General features: G+C 38.2%; 1 protein-coding gene across 2 annotated transcripts in view; it reads left to right on the top strand.

Moving 5' to 3' along the window:
• The first annotated feature begins 568 nt into the window (after positions 1-568).
• Positions 569-22461, top strand: part of fam160a1a (family with sequence similarity 160 member A1a) — a 25503-nt gene continuing 3610 nt past the window's right edge. The window contains exons 1-10 of one of the 2 annotated variants that reach the window (XM_024259610.2): positions 569-845; positions 12608-12653; positions 13151-13217; positions 14461-14679; positions 17246-17926; positions 19381-19539; positions 19804-19890; positions 20153-20320; positions 21815-21894; positions 22073-22269. In XM_024259610.2, the coding sequence (XP_024115378.1) occupies positions 14539-14679; positions 17246-17926; positions 19381-19539; positions 19804-19890; positions 20153-20320; positions 21815-21894; positions 22073-22269 (1513 nt within the window). In that variant the 5' untranslated portion in view covers positions 569-845; positions 12608-12653; positions 13151-13217; positions 14461-14538. Of the gene's footprint in view, positions 846-12544; positions 12654-13150; positions 13218-14460; positions 14680-17245; positions 17927-19380; positions 19540-19803; positions 19891-20152; positions 20321-21814; positions 21895-22072; positions 22270-22461 lie in introns of both variants that reach the window. The other variant, XM_036212155.1, reaches the window with a different exon arrangement.

Here is a 22461-nt window from a genome sequence, read left to right as displayed (position 1 = left end):
TATGTTTTGCCACTAGATGTCGCTGCAGAATAGTTTAAAACTCTCGCCACTTGCAATTTTACATTAAGTTTCTCAGATTTAATGTATTTATGTAGACAAATATTTACTATAAAACATTTATTTGATAATCATGAACTCCCTAAATTTCTATATTGCTAAATACGTCGACACTTTAACCCATAACATTGTTTTTTTCCTTCTTTAAAAAGTAATTTTTAAAAACTGCGAATGTTTAAGCTCAGAAGGGTGTGCACATCGTATTTCTGGTGCAGATGTTGAGCAACTGGAAGAGAGTGCGGGCTGGTACGACTAAAGCGAAGCTGTTTGGTTAAAATTGTGAATAAAGTTATAATAAAAAAAGGTAATTAAATTATATTGCCCGTGTTTTTCGCTAGAGTTTCAGTCAAATATAAATAGTATGCTAAAAGAGAATTGGTATTAAAGTAATGGAAACAAAGAGCTTGTATGAGACCCTAAAGAGTTTAAGCTACCAAAATCCGCGCGGGGTGTTTAAAATCTACCGAGCAAAGAAAGCCGATAGCGTCTGGTGCTTACGTCACTTTTCAACACACGGCGGCTCAGCTGCTCCTTTGGAGTTCACTGGGAGAGGGAGGGGGAGGAGTCTGCGCAGTCCGAGTTTCACCTCTGCACCTCGGAGCACCTTAAGGAGCTTTATTACACCAGACTCCCTCCGCACACCCTCAAAGCGGGGCACGGCGGAAGCGGGGCAGAAAACACGGATATTTACCCTTGAAAGGACGGGCGGAGGGTGTGTTTGTGGTTACGACCTGTCGCTCACTCAGCCGAGCGCTCCGGTGTCAGAGAAGACCCGTCCGAGTGCTACGGTAAGACAGGAAAAACACAACTCGAAACTCGCGACCTACTTTTTCTGGCAGATTAATACGCGCGTTAATAAACATTTAATGTGACAGGAACTAATTCCCGACTTCTATTGGAGTTGTTGGGACTCCACAAACTCTGACTTCATTACTCGTTGGTATAAAACAGTGAATTGACGACTGAAGTCGCATATATTTTGAAGTTAGAGGAGTGGAAGAAGCAAAACATGTTCTGTCCTGTTCTCTTTATTGACAAATATGTGTGAACAAAATCCATCCTAATGAGCACGAGCTGCCAATTAACCACCAGCCAGGGTTCAAAACATGCTTTCACAATCAATGCTACCATCCACATTGAGATAGCAGGATTAAATAGTTGTTGTATTTTAAAGCTTAACTGCAGCATAATAATATTATTATAATTCTTGACCTAATTCGTCTTATTGTGAAAGGTTCAATTAAGTCAGGGAAACAGCAGACTGTGTACCTGTCCTGACTGACCTGTCCTGGGGAGCTTTGATCTCCCAGATCCACTGAGAGGACACACAAAGCACAGGGATCGAGTTACCTCCATACATCAATGTTTCATGACTGCCTCCAGACTGTTTGCATGAATCCTGCACAGGTGTTCTCTTCCAATCAATGTAATTCACAACCACGTATTGTGCACCCAGTTTCTGACTGTAAATGGAATTTCCCTGTGTTTTGGAGTGTTCAGACTAATGATGCTCTCAAATGGAATATTTTGCTAATGTGATTTAGATTTCTTTCTTATTCACTTTGATGACTCACAAAATAGGTCGATGTTTGCAATTAGTCTGGTCTATTTGTAGGATTTTATGATGCAAATATGCATTTAAAAGTGCACATCTACATACTGTAGTATCAAAAAGTAATGCCGCTATATATTTTTTACTGATCACTATAGGCCTACTAAACTTTCAGAATTAGGTCACTTCTGATCTGATTCAACATGCTGCTCATCTCGAGGGCATTTAAAAAAAGAAGAGTTCTAACAGTATGAAATATATCAAATGTCTTTTGACTTGAGGGTTCTGTTTTTCAGCTCCTTCAGAACATTCTCTTTGCTGACTTTGCTGCAGAGCTCTGTTGGATTTAATTGGGAGTAACTTCAAGCCTGGAGGACAACCGTCTGTCTTGTTTTGCAGACATCCTTACTCATCCATGGTTGATTTCCTGGATCAGATATGTCCAGACCAGGAACAATACTGACATATTTTACTATCATACCATCCTGACAATAAAATATGATGGATTCTGTGATTTTTCATTGTTGTTAGAATGCAACTGTGAGGTAATTCCTGTCTCTGAAAGGCAAGAAAGTAATCTCAGATCTCATTTCACATCGGCAGTGACATAATCTGCTTTGAACTCAACCATTTTTTAACAAAGGTCCAAAGAAATAGTTCCTCATTCTACACTCTTAATTAGTTGAGTTTACTTGGACAGATTACCTTAATTTTTTAAAAGTTTTTACATAGATATAAAGCTAGACAAGTTTAGTCCAATTACCTTAAAACAGTGAGTTAATACATTTGTCAAAAGAAAATGATCCTAGTAAAGTTTACTTAATGAAATATGTAGTCATAACTTATAACCATAAGTACATTATGTTTTCAAAAAAGTGTTCATAAAAGTATATGCTTTCTCAATTGGGAATTCAGAGCTTGGTTTCCTGCATGCTAGCCCTGTTACTTAACCAACCAAGCTATCCAGGTGCTCATGAAAGAATTTTGCTGCAAAATAAATAAAAATCCTTAATTTTGATTATTTGATTATCTATCTACTTCTCAACTTTTAGCGGCAAAGTTCTTACAAGCTCTGACTGTTTTAATACCTTAAAAAAACTGTACAAAACTTTTTAAAACAGAGTAAAGAAAAAGTCCTATGAAAGTGGAAAGGATTTCTGAACAACTCTGATGATGGACAATAGTTGGATGGTTTGGACACTACATATAATTGGCCTGAAATCCCAAAGGAGAAAGAATGTTTACATTTTGAACATCAAGAAAAACAAAAAAGCAATGCTTACTTATTGCCCATTTTTGACTAACAAGCAGCGCTTTCAAACTCTGGGAAAAAAAATTGGATTGAAAAGCAACTTTTATAAGCAATGAATATATAATTTTACTATGAGAAACTCAGTTTAATGTAAACTCAGATGCAAATACAAATAATTGTAAGGAGAAGCACCAAGACATAGATATTTAACAAAGGGCAGAATTAGAGCTGGAAAAAAATGTATATTTTAATTCTTAACTTCTCTTAAGGTATATAGCTGGCTCTCTGGGGGAAAATCCTCCTTGTTTTTCCTTACGTTTGACATTCAGAAGATGGCAACCAGTCTTCATCAAAGACAGTTTTGATATAAGCTTCGCCCACTCTTGCAGGAATTTAAGAGCAGAAGTGATCTCTACATAATATATTTAGTAACACTTAAAACTCATCTTTAATGCTTCAAACAACACATTTATTTAAGTAATGATAACAAAATAAAAAAATATAATGAATAATTACTCAAAATTGTGATTACAGCTAAAGTCAAGATTTACTGTGTAAATAGTAAAGAGACCATATTATTATTTATATTAAAAAAAATAGAAATGCAATACATTTTGAATCATTAGTAATTTTTCATCTGTAACAGGAATGTTTGATGACACAAACTTTTTATATTTAAATAAAAACTTTATAAGACTTGCTTAATCCTTATTGTTCTTTACACTTTTTATTTGATTAATTTAGCTGTTTAGGATAAAAAACTTATTGAAATCTTTTTATCTCTTCGCTGCATTTTTAAGCATCTTCTTTTTCATTTAGCCCTAAAAAGGGTTTATTAATGATTATTTATTTTAATTTGTCTCATATTTCAAGGGTAAATTGTTTTATCTGAGCATTTTTTATTGTGGATAAGAGCAAAACGAAACTTATCTAAAGGAAAAGACGGTGAAAAGTTTGAGCCTAAAGCTTCCAGCAGCAGGTTACCTGAAAGTCTGGTTTAGTGAAAACAAAATACCATGTTGGAAAATGAGGGAGGGTTAACACTTTTGCTAAGGACTCTCCCTGTACCAGCGGGGATTCAGTGGAAGTGACCTGGTCTATTCTCTCAGTTCAGACACTTGCTGTTGATGAAGTAGGGACTGAACTTTCAGCAGCTATGAATAGGAATATGTGACTGGTTGTGTTTGTGTTAGACCTGAATAACCGGCAGCCTGCTCAGATTACTCTCTGTACCTTGTGCAATTTGAAAAAAAGGCAAAACAAATAGTAAATCTGGTTTAAATTACTTGTCAGAAAGTAAAGTCTTATTACTCCTAGACACAGTTAAAACTTCTGTTATTTTCTGAAAACATCTGCATTGGGTCACTCATTAAATTTGCTGTATGATTGCGCAATATAATATTTTAAAGCCATTTTTTTGTGTGTGTGTGTGTAAAGGTCTGCCAGACAAAAAATGGATTTTAGTTCAGTTCAATGTTTTAATTGTCTAACACTAAGGTACACTAAGGTACTACGGCAGGGGTCTAAAACCTGAGGTTCTGCAGTCACATGCAACGCCTAAATCCCTTTATTGTGACTCTTTGGCTTTGAAGATAAATGTCAATACATTTAAATGTATGTATGGTTAATTTTTTTACTCAAGTTTTATAATTTATCGTTTACAATTTTAGGATGACAGATAGTTTTAATCAGCTGTCCGAAAGGTTTGTAATTGGCATCAGCTACATTTTTACATATATATATATATATATATATATATATATATATATATATATATATATATATATATATATACATACAAATAAAAGAATGATTGCACACCAAAGTCATAATGATAGAAAATGTCGTGTTTGGCTTTGCTTTCTTGAAATTTTTTATTCATTTCTTGCTGCTTATTTGATAGATGATGTTTTATTTTGAAAGGAACTTGTAGGTACTGCTGTAGAACATAAAATAGGTTAAAATTGTCATGACACTCTTATAATTCAATTATTACAAACATAAAAAAGGTACATTTTAAAAATGAATAACCACAAAAACACAAGTGTATATTTCTAAAAGGTGAAGAGAGACTGGGTTTTTTTTTTGGTCAGTAAGAAACTGGCCCAATTAGTTCTGTAGTGTTGGAGAAAGCGGGCTCCTGTACTAGACTTACTGAAAAATGAGGAATGTTTGTCTATAACGTACCGAGCTGAGTTCCATCAGAATACATTAAAAACAAAAAAAGGAAATCCACAAAAGAGTCTGAATCAAATTGTTATTCTTTACTAAACTACTTTTTGTCATTTAGTGACACTAACACTCTGTAAGTCTTAATGCGAGGTATGAATGTCATCATGTGGGCTTTCTGTGGGCTAAAATAAAATGTAATAAGCTTGATTTATACTTTTGAATCCTGTCTGCTTGGAGTCCAGAAGTTTACAGCTGCAAGTACACGGCCAAATGCTTGTTAGTTTTCTAGTAAAATTACCTGCATGGTTGCATTGTTTTGGAAAGTGTATACTAGGCTACATTATCACTTTAAAGTTTTCATACTGCATTGTTTCAACAGTTTCATCTTTTTTTGCAATATTTTTTGCAGCTTTCAGCAGCATCCAACAACAACAACAACAAAACATATTAAGCTACTTTTAAAATAAATCTCTTTTTCTTCAGTTCATTTGTTATTCAAAGTTAGCTTCATCCCACTGATCTTGGCCTCTGCCAGATACCATTTATCAGACGTCTTTCATAAACAACAACCTTAAACACGAGCAGTTTTATTGTAAAGTCTGACATGCGGGAGAACTTCAAGTACATGATCTTCTAAGGAATGCTCAGCAAATATTTGTGATTTCCAGCTTGTTTTTAGTCTATTTCTCAAAGCTACGACCAAGATCGTCTCACTGGAGCTTAGAGAATTTCCATAGCAGACCCTGAACAACAACCAGACTAATGTGATTAGACACATAGCTTCAAGTCACAAGTTAGTGACTGAGATTTGATTTGTTTCGCTCGGCTCTTTGCTGCTTTCTCGTACTGTTTGTCTCCCGAAGGTTGCGTTTTCCTGTAAGCCATTTCTGAGGTTAACAGGTGGCTACAAATCAGGGATTGTTTGGTGTTGGTCACTGTAGAAGGGTCATGAAAACACGGTCATGGTGTTGGTGTGTGTCACCTTGAACAAGTCAGCTCAGCTTTGTCCCGTGTCTGGGATTAACCCTGCTTTCTACAACCTTCAACTTAAATCTCCATCAAAACATAGGGAACATTGGCTCCTTTTTACTTGAAATAAAGCTGTTTCTTTATAAACAACTAGTTTAGAGTGAATATTTTGCATCTTTAGTGTGCAAAAAGATCTTCTGTATTCTTCTTCTGTTTTATTTTTCCACATTTGAATTGCTCCATATGTATGTTTTGAAGAAAATCCATGAGTGTGGAACTTTTTATGTCTCTATTGAGCTTTATTCTCATGCATGTGAGGGCATTAGTACTGTGCACATGCAAAGGGCTTTTAATATGACTGTTGAAGGTATTGCGATATCTTGATGTACTGCACAGCTCCCTCATGGCATCTCTGAGTGGATGCAAAACAGCTTTCTGCAGTTAGACACAGACAATGCTGAAATCCTTATCTTGGCCAATAGAAGCAAAGTACTGTACAGATGTTAACATCTACTATCAATGTCTTTCTCTAAAACTCACCCAGGGATCTAGGGGTAAGCATGGACTCTGACTTGAATAATCAAGTGAAGTATTTAATATCAATAGACTAACATCTTTAAAATATTGCCATAATCAATTGTATTCTGTCTAAGCCAGACCCATATAGACTCATTTGTTTATCTCCAGCAGGTTAGACTATCGCAGCAGTCTTTGAGCCCTAGTCACATGCACCCATATGGGAACTGTACAGGTGGTGTGGGTTTTTGGGTTGTCCAGCCCTGTGGAGGGTCATAAAGAGCAGAAGCTGCATCTGAAGCACAACAAGCATGTTAAAGAATGCCCCAAACAGGGTTTCTTGAACGTGCTTTTAGCTTATGGCGTTCACACTGGACAAGCAGGGAGGAGCTTCTACTTCTTCTTCTTTTTCTACTGTTTACTAGTGCATGTCCACCACCTACAATTGGAAGAGGGTGGGTGCGAAATGTTGAAGCAATAAAAATCTCTCGACTCTTGCTCCAGGCTTTTTCTTTCCCAGCTCCATTCTGATATATGTAAGACTTGGTGTCTTATATTGCTGTTTGGGTACAAACCGCAGTTATTAATTTCTCCTCCATGATCAATTTTCAAACTGTTGGAGGACACCACCCAAACGTCACTACCAAATCCAAGTCTCTGATTGGTCAAAGTTCTGTCTGTTTTAACTTACATCTTCATGCGCTTTGTACGGTTGTAGAAACTGGGGTAGCTCTTTTTTTTACTTTGAATTATATAGAATATTTATCATGCTGTGCAAAGACTTTTCCCTTCCTCTGATCTAATTAATTCAGAATTAATGATCAAATCTAAAACATACATCTGAGGGAAAATATTTACATATAAAAACATGAGCAATGTACCTAAATATGAATGCAAAAAATGATAATACATGCCAAAAAAATACAATACATACCTGTCACATTTTAAGATGGGAACCAGAGCCTTTCAATGAAATCCTTAAATTAGCAATTTTGGTTTTTATATCGTCTCTGTTCCTTCTACTGACACGTGGTGATGTAGTTTCCTTTCTTCTTTATGATAACAATCTTTTGACAGCACAGCCATTGCTACCTTTGCACATGCAAACCTGGCTGTTTATCTGCCGTGAGACACGATGCAAACGAGTCACAGAGGAAGCAGTGGGAGCAGAGATAGAATAGACCCGCAGAAAAAACACTCTTATCACTGACAGAGGGCTTCTGTAGTGTCAGGACAAGCTGGAGTCTCACAATGCCACCATGAAGGCACATCAAGGATGATGTCATAGTCCAACATTGCATTCATTAAAGCGGAAATGTCTGCTGCAGAGGCCAGAAGAATCAAAAATACAAAGAAGACAGAATGATGTCAAGCTTTTGGCTTAACTTTTCTGGCAGTGTTTTTGAAGCTCCGGTCAAGTTCTGCCATTACCTTTTTTTTAAGCTCTTCTCTTATGATATTGCTCACAATGCAAGTGAATGTACCAGCAAATAATTAAAAAATGAATATATAAAAAGAATAATAAGTAAGGGCAAACATTTCAATTAGAAACATTAAGATGAGTCACCATACACCTATGAGGCCTCATGATAAGCAGTGCATTTTTTACAGTCACATATCCAAAAATCACACTGTGCGGCAACCTAAATGCAATTTTTTTTTAGCAAATTTGGCAGGTGGCCATGCAGCAACATTTATAATCAGGTGGCAGCAGTCACATTTTAGAGGCTGTTTTAGGAAAAAGTAAAAATTTGACGGCGACTTTTTTTTCCATCGGTCAAAAAAATGTTTTAGATTTAGAGGTCGCACTGAGGCAATCCAGTGACAAGCAGGTGGCAGGAAGGCAGCAGCACCATATTTGACTGATAGGAGGCTCTCCAAGGTCCCTCAAATCGTCTGACGATCGGCCGATTTGAGACTGCCACTCTCCTGACCCTTACCCCTACCGTCCGATTGAAGGGCAGTTGACATGGGCCGGGGGTCCATGACCAGATGTCAACCTGCCAATTCCGGCTCTGCGTGTTCAAATGGGGAGAGGGTACTGATGCTACACAAAGCTTAGAATCTTCATCCGATGAAGACCCCTGCTTTGGTTTGACTGCTTGAATTGTTGTTTTCTTGTTGGGAGGCATGTTGTCTAAAAATATGTTGCAAAGGAGCAGTAGTCCAGAATGCCCTGCTTTTTAAATACCCCTGGGTGACCTGGTGCCTGGTGGCACTTGATATCGACGGCCGCCATCCGGAGACATTTACACATTGTCCGATTAGAGCTGCTACCAGCCGGTGATCTGGCTGCCATCGCCCTGTGGCCGTTCAGCTGTCTCTTGATTTTGTAATGGTGTCCTCCCTGACTGCTGCCGTCAACATTCATGACCATGCCAATGATTTTCAAAAAAATTGTGAGACAGGATTAAATCTTGATGATTCTGTCAATACCTCCCCATTGCGCTGTGGCAGTTGTATCTGTGACCATAGCATAAAGATCCAAGCAGCTCTAGGGGATCTTCAGATGCATGCTTAGCAATCTGTGCTTTCTTGAGTTAGGCTCACAACAATGAAAAGGTTTGACACTGTTCCATGCCCCAGAACCACAGCCCCAACTCTCTAAACACAGCTTGCAAATCAGCAAGCAACATAGAATCACAACACTGACAACTACTTGGGGCTAACAATTACTGTGATAAACCCCAGTCTTCAAGATAGAGGTGAAAGAGTAAAGAGAGATGAAGAATGAAGATGAGTGAAAAGGCAGACATGCTCAAAGAGAGAAGTCCGGGTAGACTAAACTCTCCCCAGCAGGTTTAGGCTTATTGTCAATACTACGTCTCCACAAGAAGAGACGAGGAAACAGAAAAAGGAAAGATAGACAGATTTAGCACACCAGCTAAGATATAATGGTTTTAATGCATTTATTGACATGCACAGGACCCAAGAAAATGCATGACCTTGAACACTGGGACTTAAATTATGTACACAGCTTTTAGGCTTCATAAACAATTCCAGAGGACATGACCTTTTAACCCTTAACTTCTAACCTGACTCAGCTGTTTGGTTTCTGCTGGATGAATAAAAGTAGCAGATCCAATTAGTTTCCCATAAGACTGTAATTCTCAACCTTTTTTGCTTCGCTCATAACGAAAATTTGTATGCAAGTTACAGTGAGTTTTGGATCATGTGAATCAGCTTAAACCATAAAATATATTTTGACATTTTTGACTAAGCCAAGTTTTCTGATTAGGGGAGTAGTTAATAAAAATGCATGAAGTGTTGTCATAAAATTACAGAGGTAAGAAAACAAATTAATGTTGAAGGAACAAAATTAAATGAACCATGGAGAGCTTCTTTGAAAACTTCATCATTCTTCATAGTAAAGGGAGTGTCCTTGCCTTTAGCTGTTTGCATTTGCTGCACCTTTGTGTCTAAGATCCTCTGGGATGGTATTCAGCTCACTATGGCAGAGACCAGATAAAAAAATAAAAAAACCTCAGAAGAAGATGAGGTTATTTCTATTATTCTATTCTTTTTTATTAGGTGTGCTTTGCTCCTTTTGGAGCAGGGTTAAACGGTTTCCTTTTGATCCTTTGAAAAATGAGCTCTGCATATTTACCTTGGGAACACTGCTTCTCATGCAAAACCACAAGGAAAATTGTTGCTCTGAACAAAGATGTGGTCCTGTGTGTGGGGGGTGGGGGTGTGTGTGTGTGGTGATCAGAAATGATCAGAAGGTAACTGCTAGCAGCTGGTTGTAGGAGAAACGTTTGACATGGTTTGGTTTTTATGAAGTGTTTCTTTTGTGTTGATGTGATCGGGTGGTTTCATAGATCTGCTAAAGATCAGAAATGCCTCACACAAAGTGAAAGGTGTGTCTCACATTAGAAGTTTATACATTTAGATTCCATTTTCTATTTGAAGGTGTTATAATATTGTGGGAAAACAATTCCCTGGTTAATTTTGTATTACTTTAATCACATTCATAACTTTCTAACACCAGCATGCTTAACCTTTATCAGACTTTAATAACCCTTCGGCGTTGAGAGCTTCTGACAAGCAAATTAACATCACTGAGGTGAAGGAAGTCCTGCAGATTAGGGCACACCTTCAAACTTGAAGGCAAGTTTAAACCTGAAGAAATTCACCAACACGCTGAAAACAGCTGTGACGCTTTTCAACTGTGGTTCATCTTTATGTACAAATTCAAATTCCTTAATGTTTCAAAATCATCACTAGAGTCCACAGGTTTGGATCATGTGGATCTGTTTCCACCCGGTGGTTTTAAAGTGGGGCTGTCAATGTAAACGTGTTACCATTCGCGATTAATCAAAAAAAAGAAAAAGTAATATTTATTAACGCCAATTAATTACACCTCGGACGGTTCAGGCTTTTTGAAAATTAATCACGAAGGAGACATTAATATTTGGCCAGAATTCTAACACACCAAGTCTTTTTATACATCACTGTAAATGAAAAGATTCACAATATTTGCATCGATTCAACATTTTGCACAAAGTCTCTTACAACTGTAAGTGGCGGACATGCGCTAGTAAACAGTGGCAATAAAAAAAGAAGATGTAAAAGAAGAAGCCCCCCCCAGCTTGTCCAAAGTGAACACTGTGGGCTAAACGCACCACTAAATCTGTGTTTATCACATTCTTCAATATGCGTTTCACACCAGATGAGTACGTAGCTTCAGTTACAGATTAAGGCTAATGCTAAAACATTTCTGACCCACTTTTGATAGCAAAACTATTATCTAGAGACATTTTGACAAAAACAACCCAGACTTACTCGCATAAAACAGGAAAAGTCATATCGATGTCATTGTCGTGAAAAAAAGTGTTTGTAGCTGTTACAAGATTTAATAAATAATATTTTCTGTTAGTATTCTTGCAACTTTCACATTTTTTCACATTTTACGTTTAATCTGCATGATCTTGAAGCTGTGAAGGAAGATATATATATATATATATTTTTTTTTTGTAAAAATACTAACTTAAATATCTCCTGTGGTTCATTTAACATGAACATGTTTTTCTAAAAAGCAGCTCTTGTCCTTTTTTATATTAAACTGTGTAAATGACTACAATTTCTGATCCTCATTAGGCCATCAGAAGAGGAATAGATGATGATAAAATTTGTAGTAATCATCAGTCAAACCCCGGTTTGTCATGAGTGAAGGATGTCATCGTTTCACTCTTTACTTTTTTCCTTTTAATGCAGCTCATCTCTGACTGAGCTTCTATAATCAAACTGACATAATTGGGTCATTGAAGATCTTTAGAGAGAAAAAAGTAGTAAAGCTTGTGCGGCAGAGTGGTATCTAATGCAAACAAAACTACTAAATCATGCAATAACTGGAGGATTTTTTTTGTATTTTATAATTTAGCATTCACTTCATAGGCCATTCCTTCCCTTAACTGTAGTTGAATTTCACTGCAGCAAGTAGGACGTTTCTTCTGTGTGGCAGATTCAACACATGTGCAAATGAGGCCAAAATTTAGGTCACAGCCTTCGATAACAAGCCTTTGGTAGATTAGTTTAACTGGAACAAACAAAATGCTGCTTTTTGTGAATCATTTTCGGACTCTAAGCAGAGAAAAGTCCTAGTGCTCCATTTCAGTTATGACTGAGTTGCTCCCTCCAAATGGTGAAACAAACATGTTTCCTTAAAAAGCTCTCATGTTGGCTTAAAGTGTTGGAGGGAGAGGAAAAAGATGGGCTGGTGTGTTTGTTATTCGTTACATGTGTGGGTTTCAGAGAAGAGTCATCCAACACTTTTCTTGTGTCCAGAATACTCCTCCACATTTTATTGTCCATTATAAAGAAAATCAACTTTTAGCGCAAATGATCAATTCTTGAGTAACTTTTGTTTTTTATGAATTGAATGCTAACAGCTCAGAATTTCTTTAGGCTTTCTCCCATTTGGTAACTCCCAAACACTCCCCTCCCTCTTCCCTGCAATATCCTCCTCTCCATCTCCATCCAAACTGCTAGCTCACATCCAGTCACTTCCCACCTCTTGCATGCAGGCCTTCGTCATGCTTCCTCCTCCTCCTCCCCATCCTGACATGTGTCAATGTCTCTGACTGCAGGACAAGAACGAAGCGAACCGTCCCTGTGAAAGATGCCTGAAGGAAGGTAGGGAACTCCACCACACACACACTCGCCACCGTTCCCACACTCCACAGCACTTCTGCATTCCTTCCCGTGAATTCTACAAGCCGGACTTTAGCTTTAATCTAAAGCAGATGGGGAAAGTTGTGTCTCAATACCCGTAAGTCAGTGGATAAATTCAGTTGAAGCGATGAGAATCGGATTGTGGAGTTGGGGCATTGTGACCGGCCGCTGCTGTGCTCCTCACAGTTGCTCCCCTGCAGGTCCCTGTCATACTTTGTGTTTGTGTTGAAAACCAGACACACTTCATTACATTACACATTTTGTCTCCAGGCTAATGAAAACAACACCAGTTCCCTGTAGCATTTGTTTCTGTCGATGGTCTCAATTGGCTTTTTATGATCTGTTTAAACTTTACTCATATAGTTTTTTTTTTTTTTTTTTTTTACTTTGACAATCTTTGGATGTCTTTGATGCACTAATCACATAAAGCACTTGCTTTGTGTCTTTCATGTTGGCAGATTGCACCTCCCTCATCATTTAAGGTGTGCGTAACAGCCCAAACAGGCTCTGCAACTTTTCTACTCGGTAAGTGTCAACAACTTGTTTGAAAGTAGAGGAAAATAAAAGTAAGAAAGTAAAAGTACACTTCAAGGATAATAAGAATATTTGATGCTAATTTCTAGTCATTAATGCAGATACTCCTAAGCTATATACACAATGGACAGTTGACTTTAGCCCACTTTGCTCACACTGGACAAACAGGGAGGGGCTTCTTCTTCTTCTTTTTGTATTGTTTGCTAGCGGATGTCCACAACTTACATGTGGAAGAAGCTTGGTGTGAAATGTTGAAGCGGTTCAAATCTTCCACCTGGTTCACACCGGGTGCAGAAGCCCTGTGAAGCAGTGTGTGGCCAGTATCTGCTTAGAGTCGTTGTTTTGCATCTAAAGAAAACTTTAAATCTGCCTTTAAGTGATGGTTTATTAAAAAGGAATTTGTACAGATTTCAAAGATTTTCTTAAGTATTGATGTGCTTTTTTTTAAGCCTCCTCAGTTTTTGACAGAAAAAAATGAATCAACGCCAACAAGCTAATTTTCTAACAACAGCTAATGTCTTTTATGTCTTCAACTGCAGGAATTTGCTCAGTTTTATTTTGAAAAATGTTTTCTTTTAAAGCGTTGTCATTTGTGTCCTGCTGTGGCAGACTCCCTATTCCCACTAATGTCCCCTTTAAGGAAAACAGCTCTAAACTTTCACTAGAAAAGAAGCCGTCATCCTCCTATACTGTAAGTTTCCGTGGTGGGTTTCCTTAAGCTGCCCTCAGGCTGCTTTCTGTAAACATGACACCAACTTCTCTTTCCTGAAAAAGGTTTTAAGTGCAGACCAAAAATATGATCCCCCCTTCAAAAAGAAAAAAACCTCCAAACTGAGCAATGATTTTCTTTCTCCTTCTCCCTCCAAAGTAGTCCACACCCAGCTGCTGTTTGCCTCCAGATGTGAAAAAAAGTGTTTCTGTAATGAGTGTGCAGGAATCCACTCTGGGAGTCTGAAGTATTCCGAAACAATGTGACAGCTCAGTTCTAAGTTCAGAGCGCAGCACACTCATGGAGTTGATGGTGAAGTTTCCTTCTCCCCTCTGAGTCACCTCACTATGCCTGTTATTGTTCTCGTTCTTGCGTGCCTGTCATAGCTGCTGGCCAGCCATGCAGAGGCGTAGGGCAGTATGCGGCAGGCGTACTCCTATCATTCATCTCTGTTGTTCTTTTATGATGCAAGCTTCTAAGTGACCATTTCTGCTGATAGTTTTGTAACAATTTCTCATCCCTCAGATTCTTCATGATTCATTGCCTCCCTGCGGTTATGGTTGCACCCAGTGAGCAGCCCGGAATGCTTCCCCTCTCGTTTCTATGACGCGACTCAGACCACGTGATCCGCTTACCATGATGGCCTCTGTGGTTGCCAATGGAAACCAAGAAAGAGAGTCTCTGGTTTTGAGAGGGGTGGATCCAGAGACTTGTATGATTGTGTTCAAGAACCACTGGGCTCAGGTAAGCATCAGAGCAAAACTAACACATCTGCAATGTACAGGTTTGACGCACAGCTCATGTTTACGTTTAATGCAATTTATGATGAGGCTAAGATGAAGCTGCAAGGAGGAGCAACTTCAACCCTAAATATACAATTCACTGGTTGTACAAACTTGCACTTTTGCCAGAACATTTTTGACTTTTACTTCTTAGTCATAACCTCTTTTAAAGCTGCTTATCTAACAGCCTCCTTTTGTATTTCTTTGAATTAAACATTCAGCAAGGTTTTTAACTCCACCTTCAAACTGCAGAAAGTTGATCACTGCAGCGTGGCGAAGGCCAGTGGAATCTTGGCAGTTCTTCTCAGGCTCTTGGCTCAGTCTGTGCTGCTGTGTGTGTCCCTGTTCACCTCTGTGGGACCAGGAGGCCTGCTGCACCTCCCACACCGAGCTACAGTGAATCTGCTAATGGGAGGGAAATGGTGGCTGGACGTTTGGGAGATGGAAAGAGTCTTGTTAACGGTCGTCTGAGTTTACGTCAAAGATTGTTGATTTGTGGTCTGACCCTTTAGTCTAAAGGAATCCAGAGTTCCATTGAAGCTTTATCAAGCTTACAGGGATTAGCTCTCTGTGCATGTTCCACTCTAAACCTCCCAGAGCTCCTGTTTATTATATTCTGATTTTTGACCCAGAACAATCTAGAAAACAACCCATGATAGAGCAATAAGCACTTCAATTTTTTCTAGTTTTCAATAAGACATTAGACTAATAAAAACAAAACTATTATCATTTAATTTCCCAGTTATTTGTTAAAACTGTGGTTTGGGTAAAATAATCCACTTGATGGATTTTTTTTAACCTTATTTGTGTTTGGGTTAAAATTCACCCGTATTCAATTTAAAGGCCCAAAAAAATGTACCTTTAAATTGCATTTTTGAGTGTTATTTTATTCAAATTGTTGTGAATCAGGCGCAGACAGAAAAATACCGTTTTCAAAAGCTTGTAGTTGATATGTACAAGTTCCAATACAGCTCCAATAGTGCTCACTATTTTTGTTGTACCGGTAATGTTAGGTTGGGCTTGTGAGGAGCTGTAAGCTAGTGGGAGAGCGCATATACAAGTGGATGATGGGAAGTGGAGTACTCTATGTTAACAGTCCCGCCCACAACTCAGAGGTGAATTTCTAATGAACTACAGCCGCTGTGCAGAAGCTATGCCATAGAAAACAACACAGTTTTTCAATCTTGGCTGAAAACAGCATAATCATCATTAAAAGATCACTTTCACAGTAGATCAAAAGATGGTCACAGTGGGACTTTAAAGCAAGGGTGTTGGACTTCAATCCTGCTTGTTTTTCAGAAACCCTGCCTTATCTGCAGCTGATTACCTGGATCAGATGTGTTCTGCCAATAAAATGCTAGAATGACAGGTTAATCAGAAAGCGTGGAGGGCACTGGCCCTCAAGGCCTGAAGTCTGACACCTGTGAGTTAATGTAAAAAGTACCAAGTACTTCTTTGTACTGGAGTGAGCCTTGATCTAACCCTCAAACACAATTATTTTAAATCAATTCTAAGGTCTCACAAAAAGGTGCCATATGTGGTGATTTGGGTCAGATATGACCCGAGTGTTGTATGCATCACTTAAGTCTGTAAGTTGTCTGCACCACCTAATTATCAGCAAAATCTCTGTTTAAAAGAAGATGAAAACTGAAAGTAACGTCTTCACTGGCTTTAAATAAAGACGCTCTGTGAGACAAATGCAATGCAATGCAGAAACTATGGGCATTTTTTGAGATGTATGAAGTCCTGCCTAGTTTCTGCTACTATATTAATAAGATGCTGAGCCACTTTTTGGTCTGTTTGAACTATCAAAAGGGAAAAAGTAGTGCTTCAGGAATTACTGCAAATAAAAATGATAGAAACTTATCGTGAATTATCCACTCCACTTCTCAAAGTGTCATTTTATCATCAAAATTTTTTTTAGAGTTCTTGAAAGAAAGAAATGTGGCTTTTTTTTTAAATTATTTTTGTTTTTTTAAAAACATCACTGGATTAGGTGTACAGGGAAAAAAAGACAATATTTTAGTAATAATTCAATAACTAACAGGTGCTACCAACTAAATGATCTTTTTGACCCTGGTAAACTGTCTTAGGTAGCACTGGGCTGTCACATAGACAGTCAATGTTGTCATGGTGGCGGTGTGAGGCTGGGGACACAGTGGGCACACAAGGGTGGGACTGGGAACACAAAGGCCTGTTTCATTCAGAGTTCATTAGGACTGTGCTGCTGCTCTATTTCAACCCACTCTCTGCTGACAGTGGAGAAAAGAGGACGGACTGGAATTTTTTAAGCATCGTCCTTGTCTACCTTCACAAACTCCACTACCTTACAACCAAATAAGCATTTATTCTTATCTTATGGCATTTTTAAGTAAAAAAAATATGATGTTTTAGTTCTAGAAGCTAGCAGGAGGTTAAACTGATCACGCAGAAAGCTGCAGAGTTACATCTCAGTTGGGTGATTTAGGGTTTTTGTAGAAATGAAAAGCTTTAAAGAGTCTGAATGTTTATCCTGCTTCTCTCCGTAGGTGGTGAAGATCCTTGAAAAGCATGACCCCCTCCGTAGCAGCTCCACCCTGCCCTCCCTTAGCGTCATCAACCTCAGCCACGGCTCTGGCGGCAGCTCCCGCTTTGGCGCCATCCCTGGAGATGAGGCCAGCGCCGTGCAGAACTACGTAGAGCACATGCTCTTCCTGCTGATGGAGGAGGAGTGCGGGGAGGCGGGCGCCATGGGCCCCATCCTGGAGTTTGTGGTGATGGAGAATGTGATGGAGCGCCTGTTCGTTTGGAGCCTCCGCAGGGAGTTCACGGACGACATGAAACTGGAGCAGCTCAAGATGTACGAGATGCTGGTGGGCCAGGCGCACCAGCCTCTGCTGCATCACAAACCCATCCTGCGGCCGCTCATGATGCTGTTGTCCTCCTGCTCCACCACCACGGCCCCCGCCGTGGAGGCGGAGCTGGTGCTGCTCTTACACCAGCTGTGCTGCGTTCTGGCGAAAGACCCGTCCATCCTGGAACTGTTTTTCCACACCAGCGAGGACCAGGGAGCCACAAACTTCCTCATCTTCTCCCTCCTCATCCCCTTCATCCACAGAAAGGGAACAGTGGGCCAGCAAGCCAGAGACGCTCTGCTGCTCATCATGTCGCTATCTGCTGAGAACCAGCGAGTGGCCAAGCACATCGCAGAGAACACCTACTTCTGCCCGGTCAGCTTTTCATCCAATCCATCAGATATTCTCCTTTTGTCAACCTTTAATTAATCCCTTAATTAATTTGTCTTTAATTAAACACTTATTTATACTTTCTCTGAAATTTAAAACGCTAAAAGCAGAAAATTGTAAGTTCTCCTCAATAAGCACCCTGATTAATATTCAGAATATTCAAAACTATGCAGATAAATAAATACATTTACTTATAAAAAACAGTTTAAAAAAATACTAACACTTCATATTTATACAATTACAGCTCACTTTTGAGAGTGTAAAACTGCCTTAATGTCTTTAACACAAGTGTGATCGGCTCTGGAGGCCCCTGCTGTGAGGCCGCAGTGGTATAATCCTTCTGAGATTGTATACATTACTACTCCACTAATGATGCATCTCACAGCTTACCGCTCTGCTGCTGTTGTGCAAGTCTCCCTTCAAAACACTCAGAAGGCCTTCATAACAAACTCTCGTGAGATTACTGCATATGTGCATGGAAGAGTTTGTGTTTTGTTGCCCCTCATCTGTTTTTTAAGTGTATACGTTACACTGTAGAAAATATATTACTTTTTGCATCCCTCTATTATGAAATAGCTGCCTATTTAAAGTATCTGTTAAAAAAAAGAACTGACAAATGTATAATATATTGCATTCCTAATTATTTGAAGGATTTATACTAAATAAATTCCTCTTATGAATAATAGAAAAACAAGTAAGCAATATTTACTTATTTGTTTAGCTTTAACGAGATTCAATTTGAGAAAAAACATGAGACATTACCACAAATAATATGGCATGGAAATATCATATTCAATTTGCTAAACAAAATAAATTCATTATAAAAAAAATAGACAACTTATAAGGTCAGAAAAGGTATAATTGGTAAAATATTATTTAAAAAAAACATTCATAGAAATATCACATTTAAAATACTTTATTCAAAGGATCATTCAGTCAATAATTTGATTTTATTTTTTGGGGGGAGTTTTGTTTGCATATTGCCTTGTTTTTTCACACACGTCTGAACTTACAGTGACATCAGCGGCAAAAACACTATTAGTCAATCAATCAACATTTTAAGGGTTAAATCACTTGTTGGTGGCTGTGCATGTATTTTTTCTGTTTTACATGAGCTCAATATTTGAGAGTATTTTCAAAAAGACCTGTGAATTTACAAGCAGAGAAGTGAATGAGATTGACTACAGTGTTGCACGCAGATGTTAATGTGAAACATTAAAATTTCATACTAGTTGACAGAATTGAATCAGTTAATGAGCATGCAAATAAACAGCTGAGACGGCTGTTCAATACACTACAACAAAGTGTAACAATCAAGACTGACTGTTCTTTTTTATTTTATTTTTTGAAAAATGTGAAGTTTTCAGGACATTTAATTGTATTTTGTTTTTATTTTACTGAATCGTCTCAAACTCGTACAACTGTTGTCGGTCTTGCAGGTGCTGGCCACAGGATTGAGCGGCCTGTACTCCTCCCTTCCCACCAAACTGGAGGTTCCCAGTGAAGAGTGGCACTGCCTCCACAAAGAGGACTGGCTGCAGATGCCCTCACTTGTGCAGTTTCTTAATTCACTGGAATTCTGTAATGCTGTGACTCAGGTAAATGTGCTTTGACTTTGTTATAATGATGCAAAAAGCCGTTGAGATTACTGTTGTTTATTAAAATGCTGCTTGCCCAAAAAGAGAGGATCCTCCAAAGCTCTACCAGCCGTCTAGAATCAATATCTACATTACTATGACACTCAATCACTTTCAATATGCAGTTTTATGAGTTTTTATTTTAGACTCTTACCTATAGCAAATGTGGCAAATTGCTGGATTAAAGTCTTCACTTTCATATCTATTGATCGCTGCGTTTTCCAGGTGGCACATTCCTCCATCAGAGACCAGCTGCTAGATTACATCTATAATGGTTTCCTTGTTCCTGTCCTAGCACCAGCTCTGCACAAGGTTCGCTCTATTTGTCACTATGTCTCCTTTTGTAAAAAAAAGAAAAAAAATCAATAGTAAAATGCACTATTCATGTTTTTTTCCAGATGTTTTTGTTTCAAAAAGAACTATTATAATTGTAATATACTGGAAAACTGGAGAATTAAAATGACAAACGAAGATTTTTTTTTTCTTTTCTGTTCATATGCTTTTATTTTGTGGCCTTGTGTGTCTAAATTGAAAATTTGAGTTTGCTCTCGTCCTCATCTGTTTCTCTGTAAAGCTCACGCTAGAGGAGGTGATGACCACCACGGCGTACTTGGACCTCTTTCTGAGAAGCGTGTCTGAGCCCGCTCTGCTTCAGACCTTCCTGTCCTTCATCCTCCTCCATCAACACGAGGCCGTCCACATTTTAGACACGTTGGTCAGCCGCGTCAACACCCCCTTTCAGGTATGAGGAGAATCCAGGTCCACACTCAGTTTGGGTTCTGATATGTTAACTAGTAAAATACCTGCAAGATGAGTACAGATCAAATGTAAACATAGAAAACAGACTAAATGTACTATTTAGGTTTCAAGGGCATAGAGTAAGTGCAGATTTCTTACAAACTGTAAAACATGAATATATCTGAAAAAAACGTACAGTTTTCAGAGCCTTTTTGGCTCCGTCTTCGTAGTTTGCACACACAAATAGAAGACAGTTAATAATAACACAGTAACTGTCCAAACTATTGAAGTTTAAATTTGATTTAAAAATCTGTAGGATTAGGATGGCTGGATGTATTTTATGAGGTGTTTTAATGCTTAAGTATTCACATATAAATGAATTTTATTTTGCAAAACTGATGAGTGAACATTGTTGACCTTTTTATCCAAGGGTTTGCATACTTTAACCTTTGTCAGACAAAAACCCACCCAGGGAAGTCCCACCTCACGTTTAAAAAATATACACGTTGTTTCTGTGGCTTGTCTTTTATGAAGCATAGCTTTTAAATCTTTACAAAAATTGAATTACATTAGTGTCAATTTTTTTCTGTATGTATTTTTTTGTATTTATTATTATTTTTAACAGTAGCACAGACAAGTTCCTTTCAAAATAAAATACATCCTGCTCCAAAAAGGATCCCTCTGCAGCAGATTTGCTGGAATTTAAAATGCCAGAAAATTAAAAATTGTGTTTTTTTTATCATGACTTTGGTGCACATTCCTCCTTTTTCTTCCCCTACGACAGATATAAACATTAGAACACTGGTGAAAATCTAATTTTAAAATGCTTTTATAGAATTTAAGAACTTTGACTCTGAACAGCAACTAAACATTTATACAGAAAATTATAAAATGTGCTTGAGCTTATTCTAATTATCTAAGATTAATAACACTGTTACAAGTTAACCAAACTACTTACCCACTATTCAAATTGTTATAATTTTCCTTCAAAGTCACAATAGAGGGGTCCAAAGCCACAAAATTCCAAAGTGATGTGATTTTATTTTGAAAGAGTGCTTTTTAACTTTCAGTAGAAAGTTTACAGTCCAACAATCCCTAATGATTTCTAAAACATTTCAAGATTTTCATATCAGCTTTGAACCAGGTTATTGGAAAAACTTTGTACTTCTTACCTGTTCATTTGATTTAAAACTACTCTAGTCTGCCCTCTGCTGGCCACAAAAGAAAAATCAAGTTGAAAGCACTCTTAATACTCAAAAAACATTTTAATATTTTGAATAAAATTGAAAGTACACTATTTAATAATTACTTTGATGTAATTTAAGACATACTTAAGCAGGAAGCTGTCATCGTTTTAGAGACCTAAACCAGAGTATTTCTGCTATAGCATCTGTGTGAATGAGACTATAAAGCACTGAGGGCCTTGAAGAAGGCAGAAGTGTATAAGTATACACAATTTAACAAATTCTTGTAATTTTCTCTCCACGTCTCTCTTCAGTTGGGTCTTGTATCTCTGTCATTTTTCCGCACTCTCATTGGCTTATACTGTGAAGATGTGATGCTGCAGCTTATACTGAGGTGAGTGGCGCTCATGCTGACACACACGTTTATGAAGCACAGCACATCTAAGTGGTGTGTGACATAATGAGCTGCTTCACTCTACCTCCCGTGGATACAGCTCGTCCCGCTTTTCCCCGCACTCCTCCTGCGACTCCCTGCCAGTCCTCCTAACACATCCTCTTATCTGCCTCCCCAGGTACCTGATCCCCTGCAATCACATGATGCTGAGTCAAAGGCGCGTGGTGAGGGAGAGGGACTTCTACTCGGCATCGGCGGCGAAGATCCTGGCCTTGACGCCGTCCTGCTGCTCACCTGATCACAGCCCGCCGCCCCTACGACAGCTGGACTCCATCCTCTTCTCCAAGGGGTCGGACACCCCCAGCAGCTCCACCGGTATGATTGATGGATGAAAAGAATATTATTTATCACTCATAAAATTATAGAAAAAAATGCTCTCAACATTAACATTAAAATACATTTTTTTTGTATTTTGATTTATTTAAAAAAAATTACAAATATACTGTTGATATAAAAAAATATTGTTTTCTTTTGTAATTCAGTTTAATATATATATACATTTATGTA

This window comes from Oryzias melastigma, linkage group LG1 (genome assembly GCF_002922805.2).
Source record: "Oryzias melastigma strain HK-1 linkage group LG1, ASM292280v2, whole genome shotgun sequence".
Taxonomy (NCBI): Eukaryota; Metazoa; Chordata; class Actinopteri; order Beloniformes; family Adrianichthyidae; genus Oryzias; species Oryzias melastigma.
This window is presented reverse-complemented; position numbering and strand designations above follow the sequence as displayed.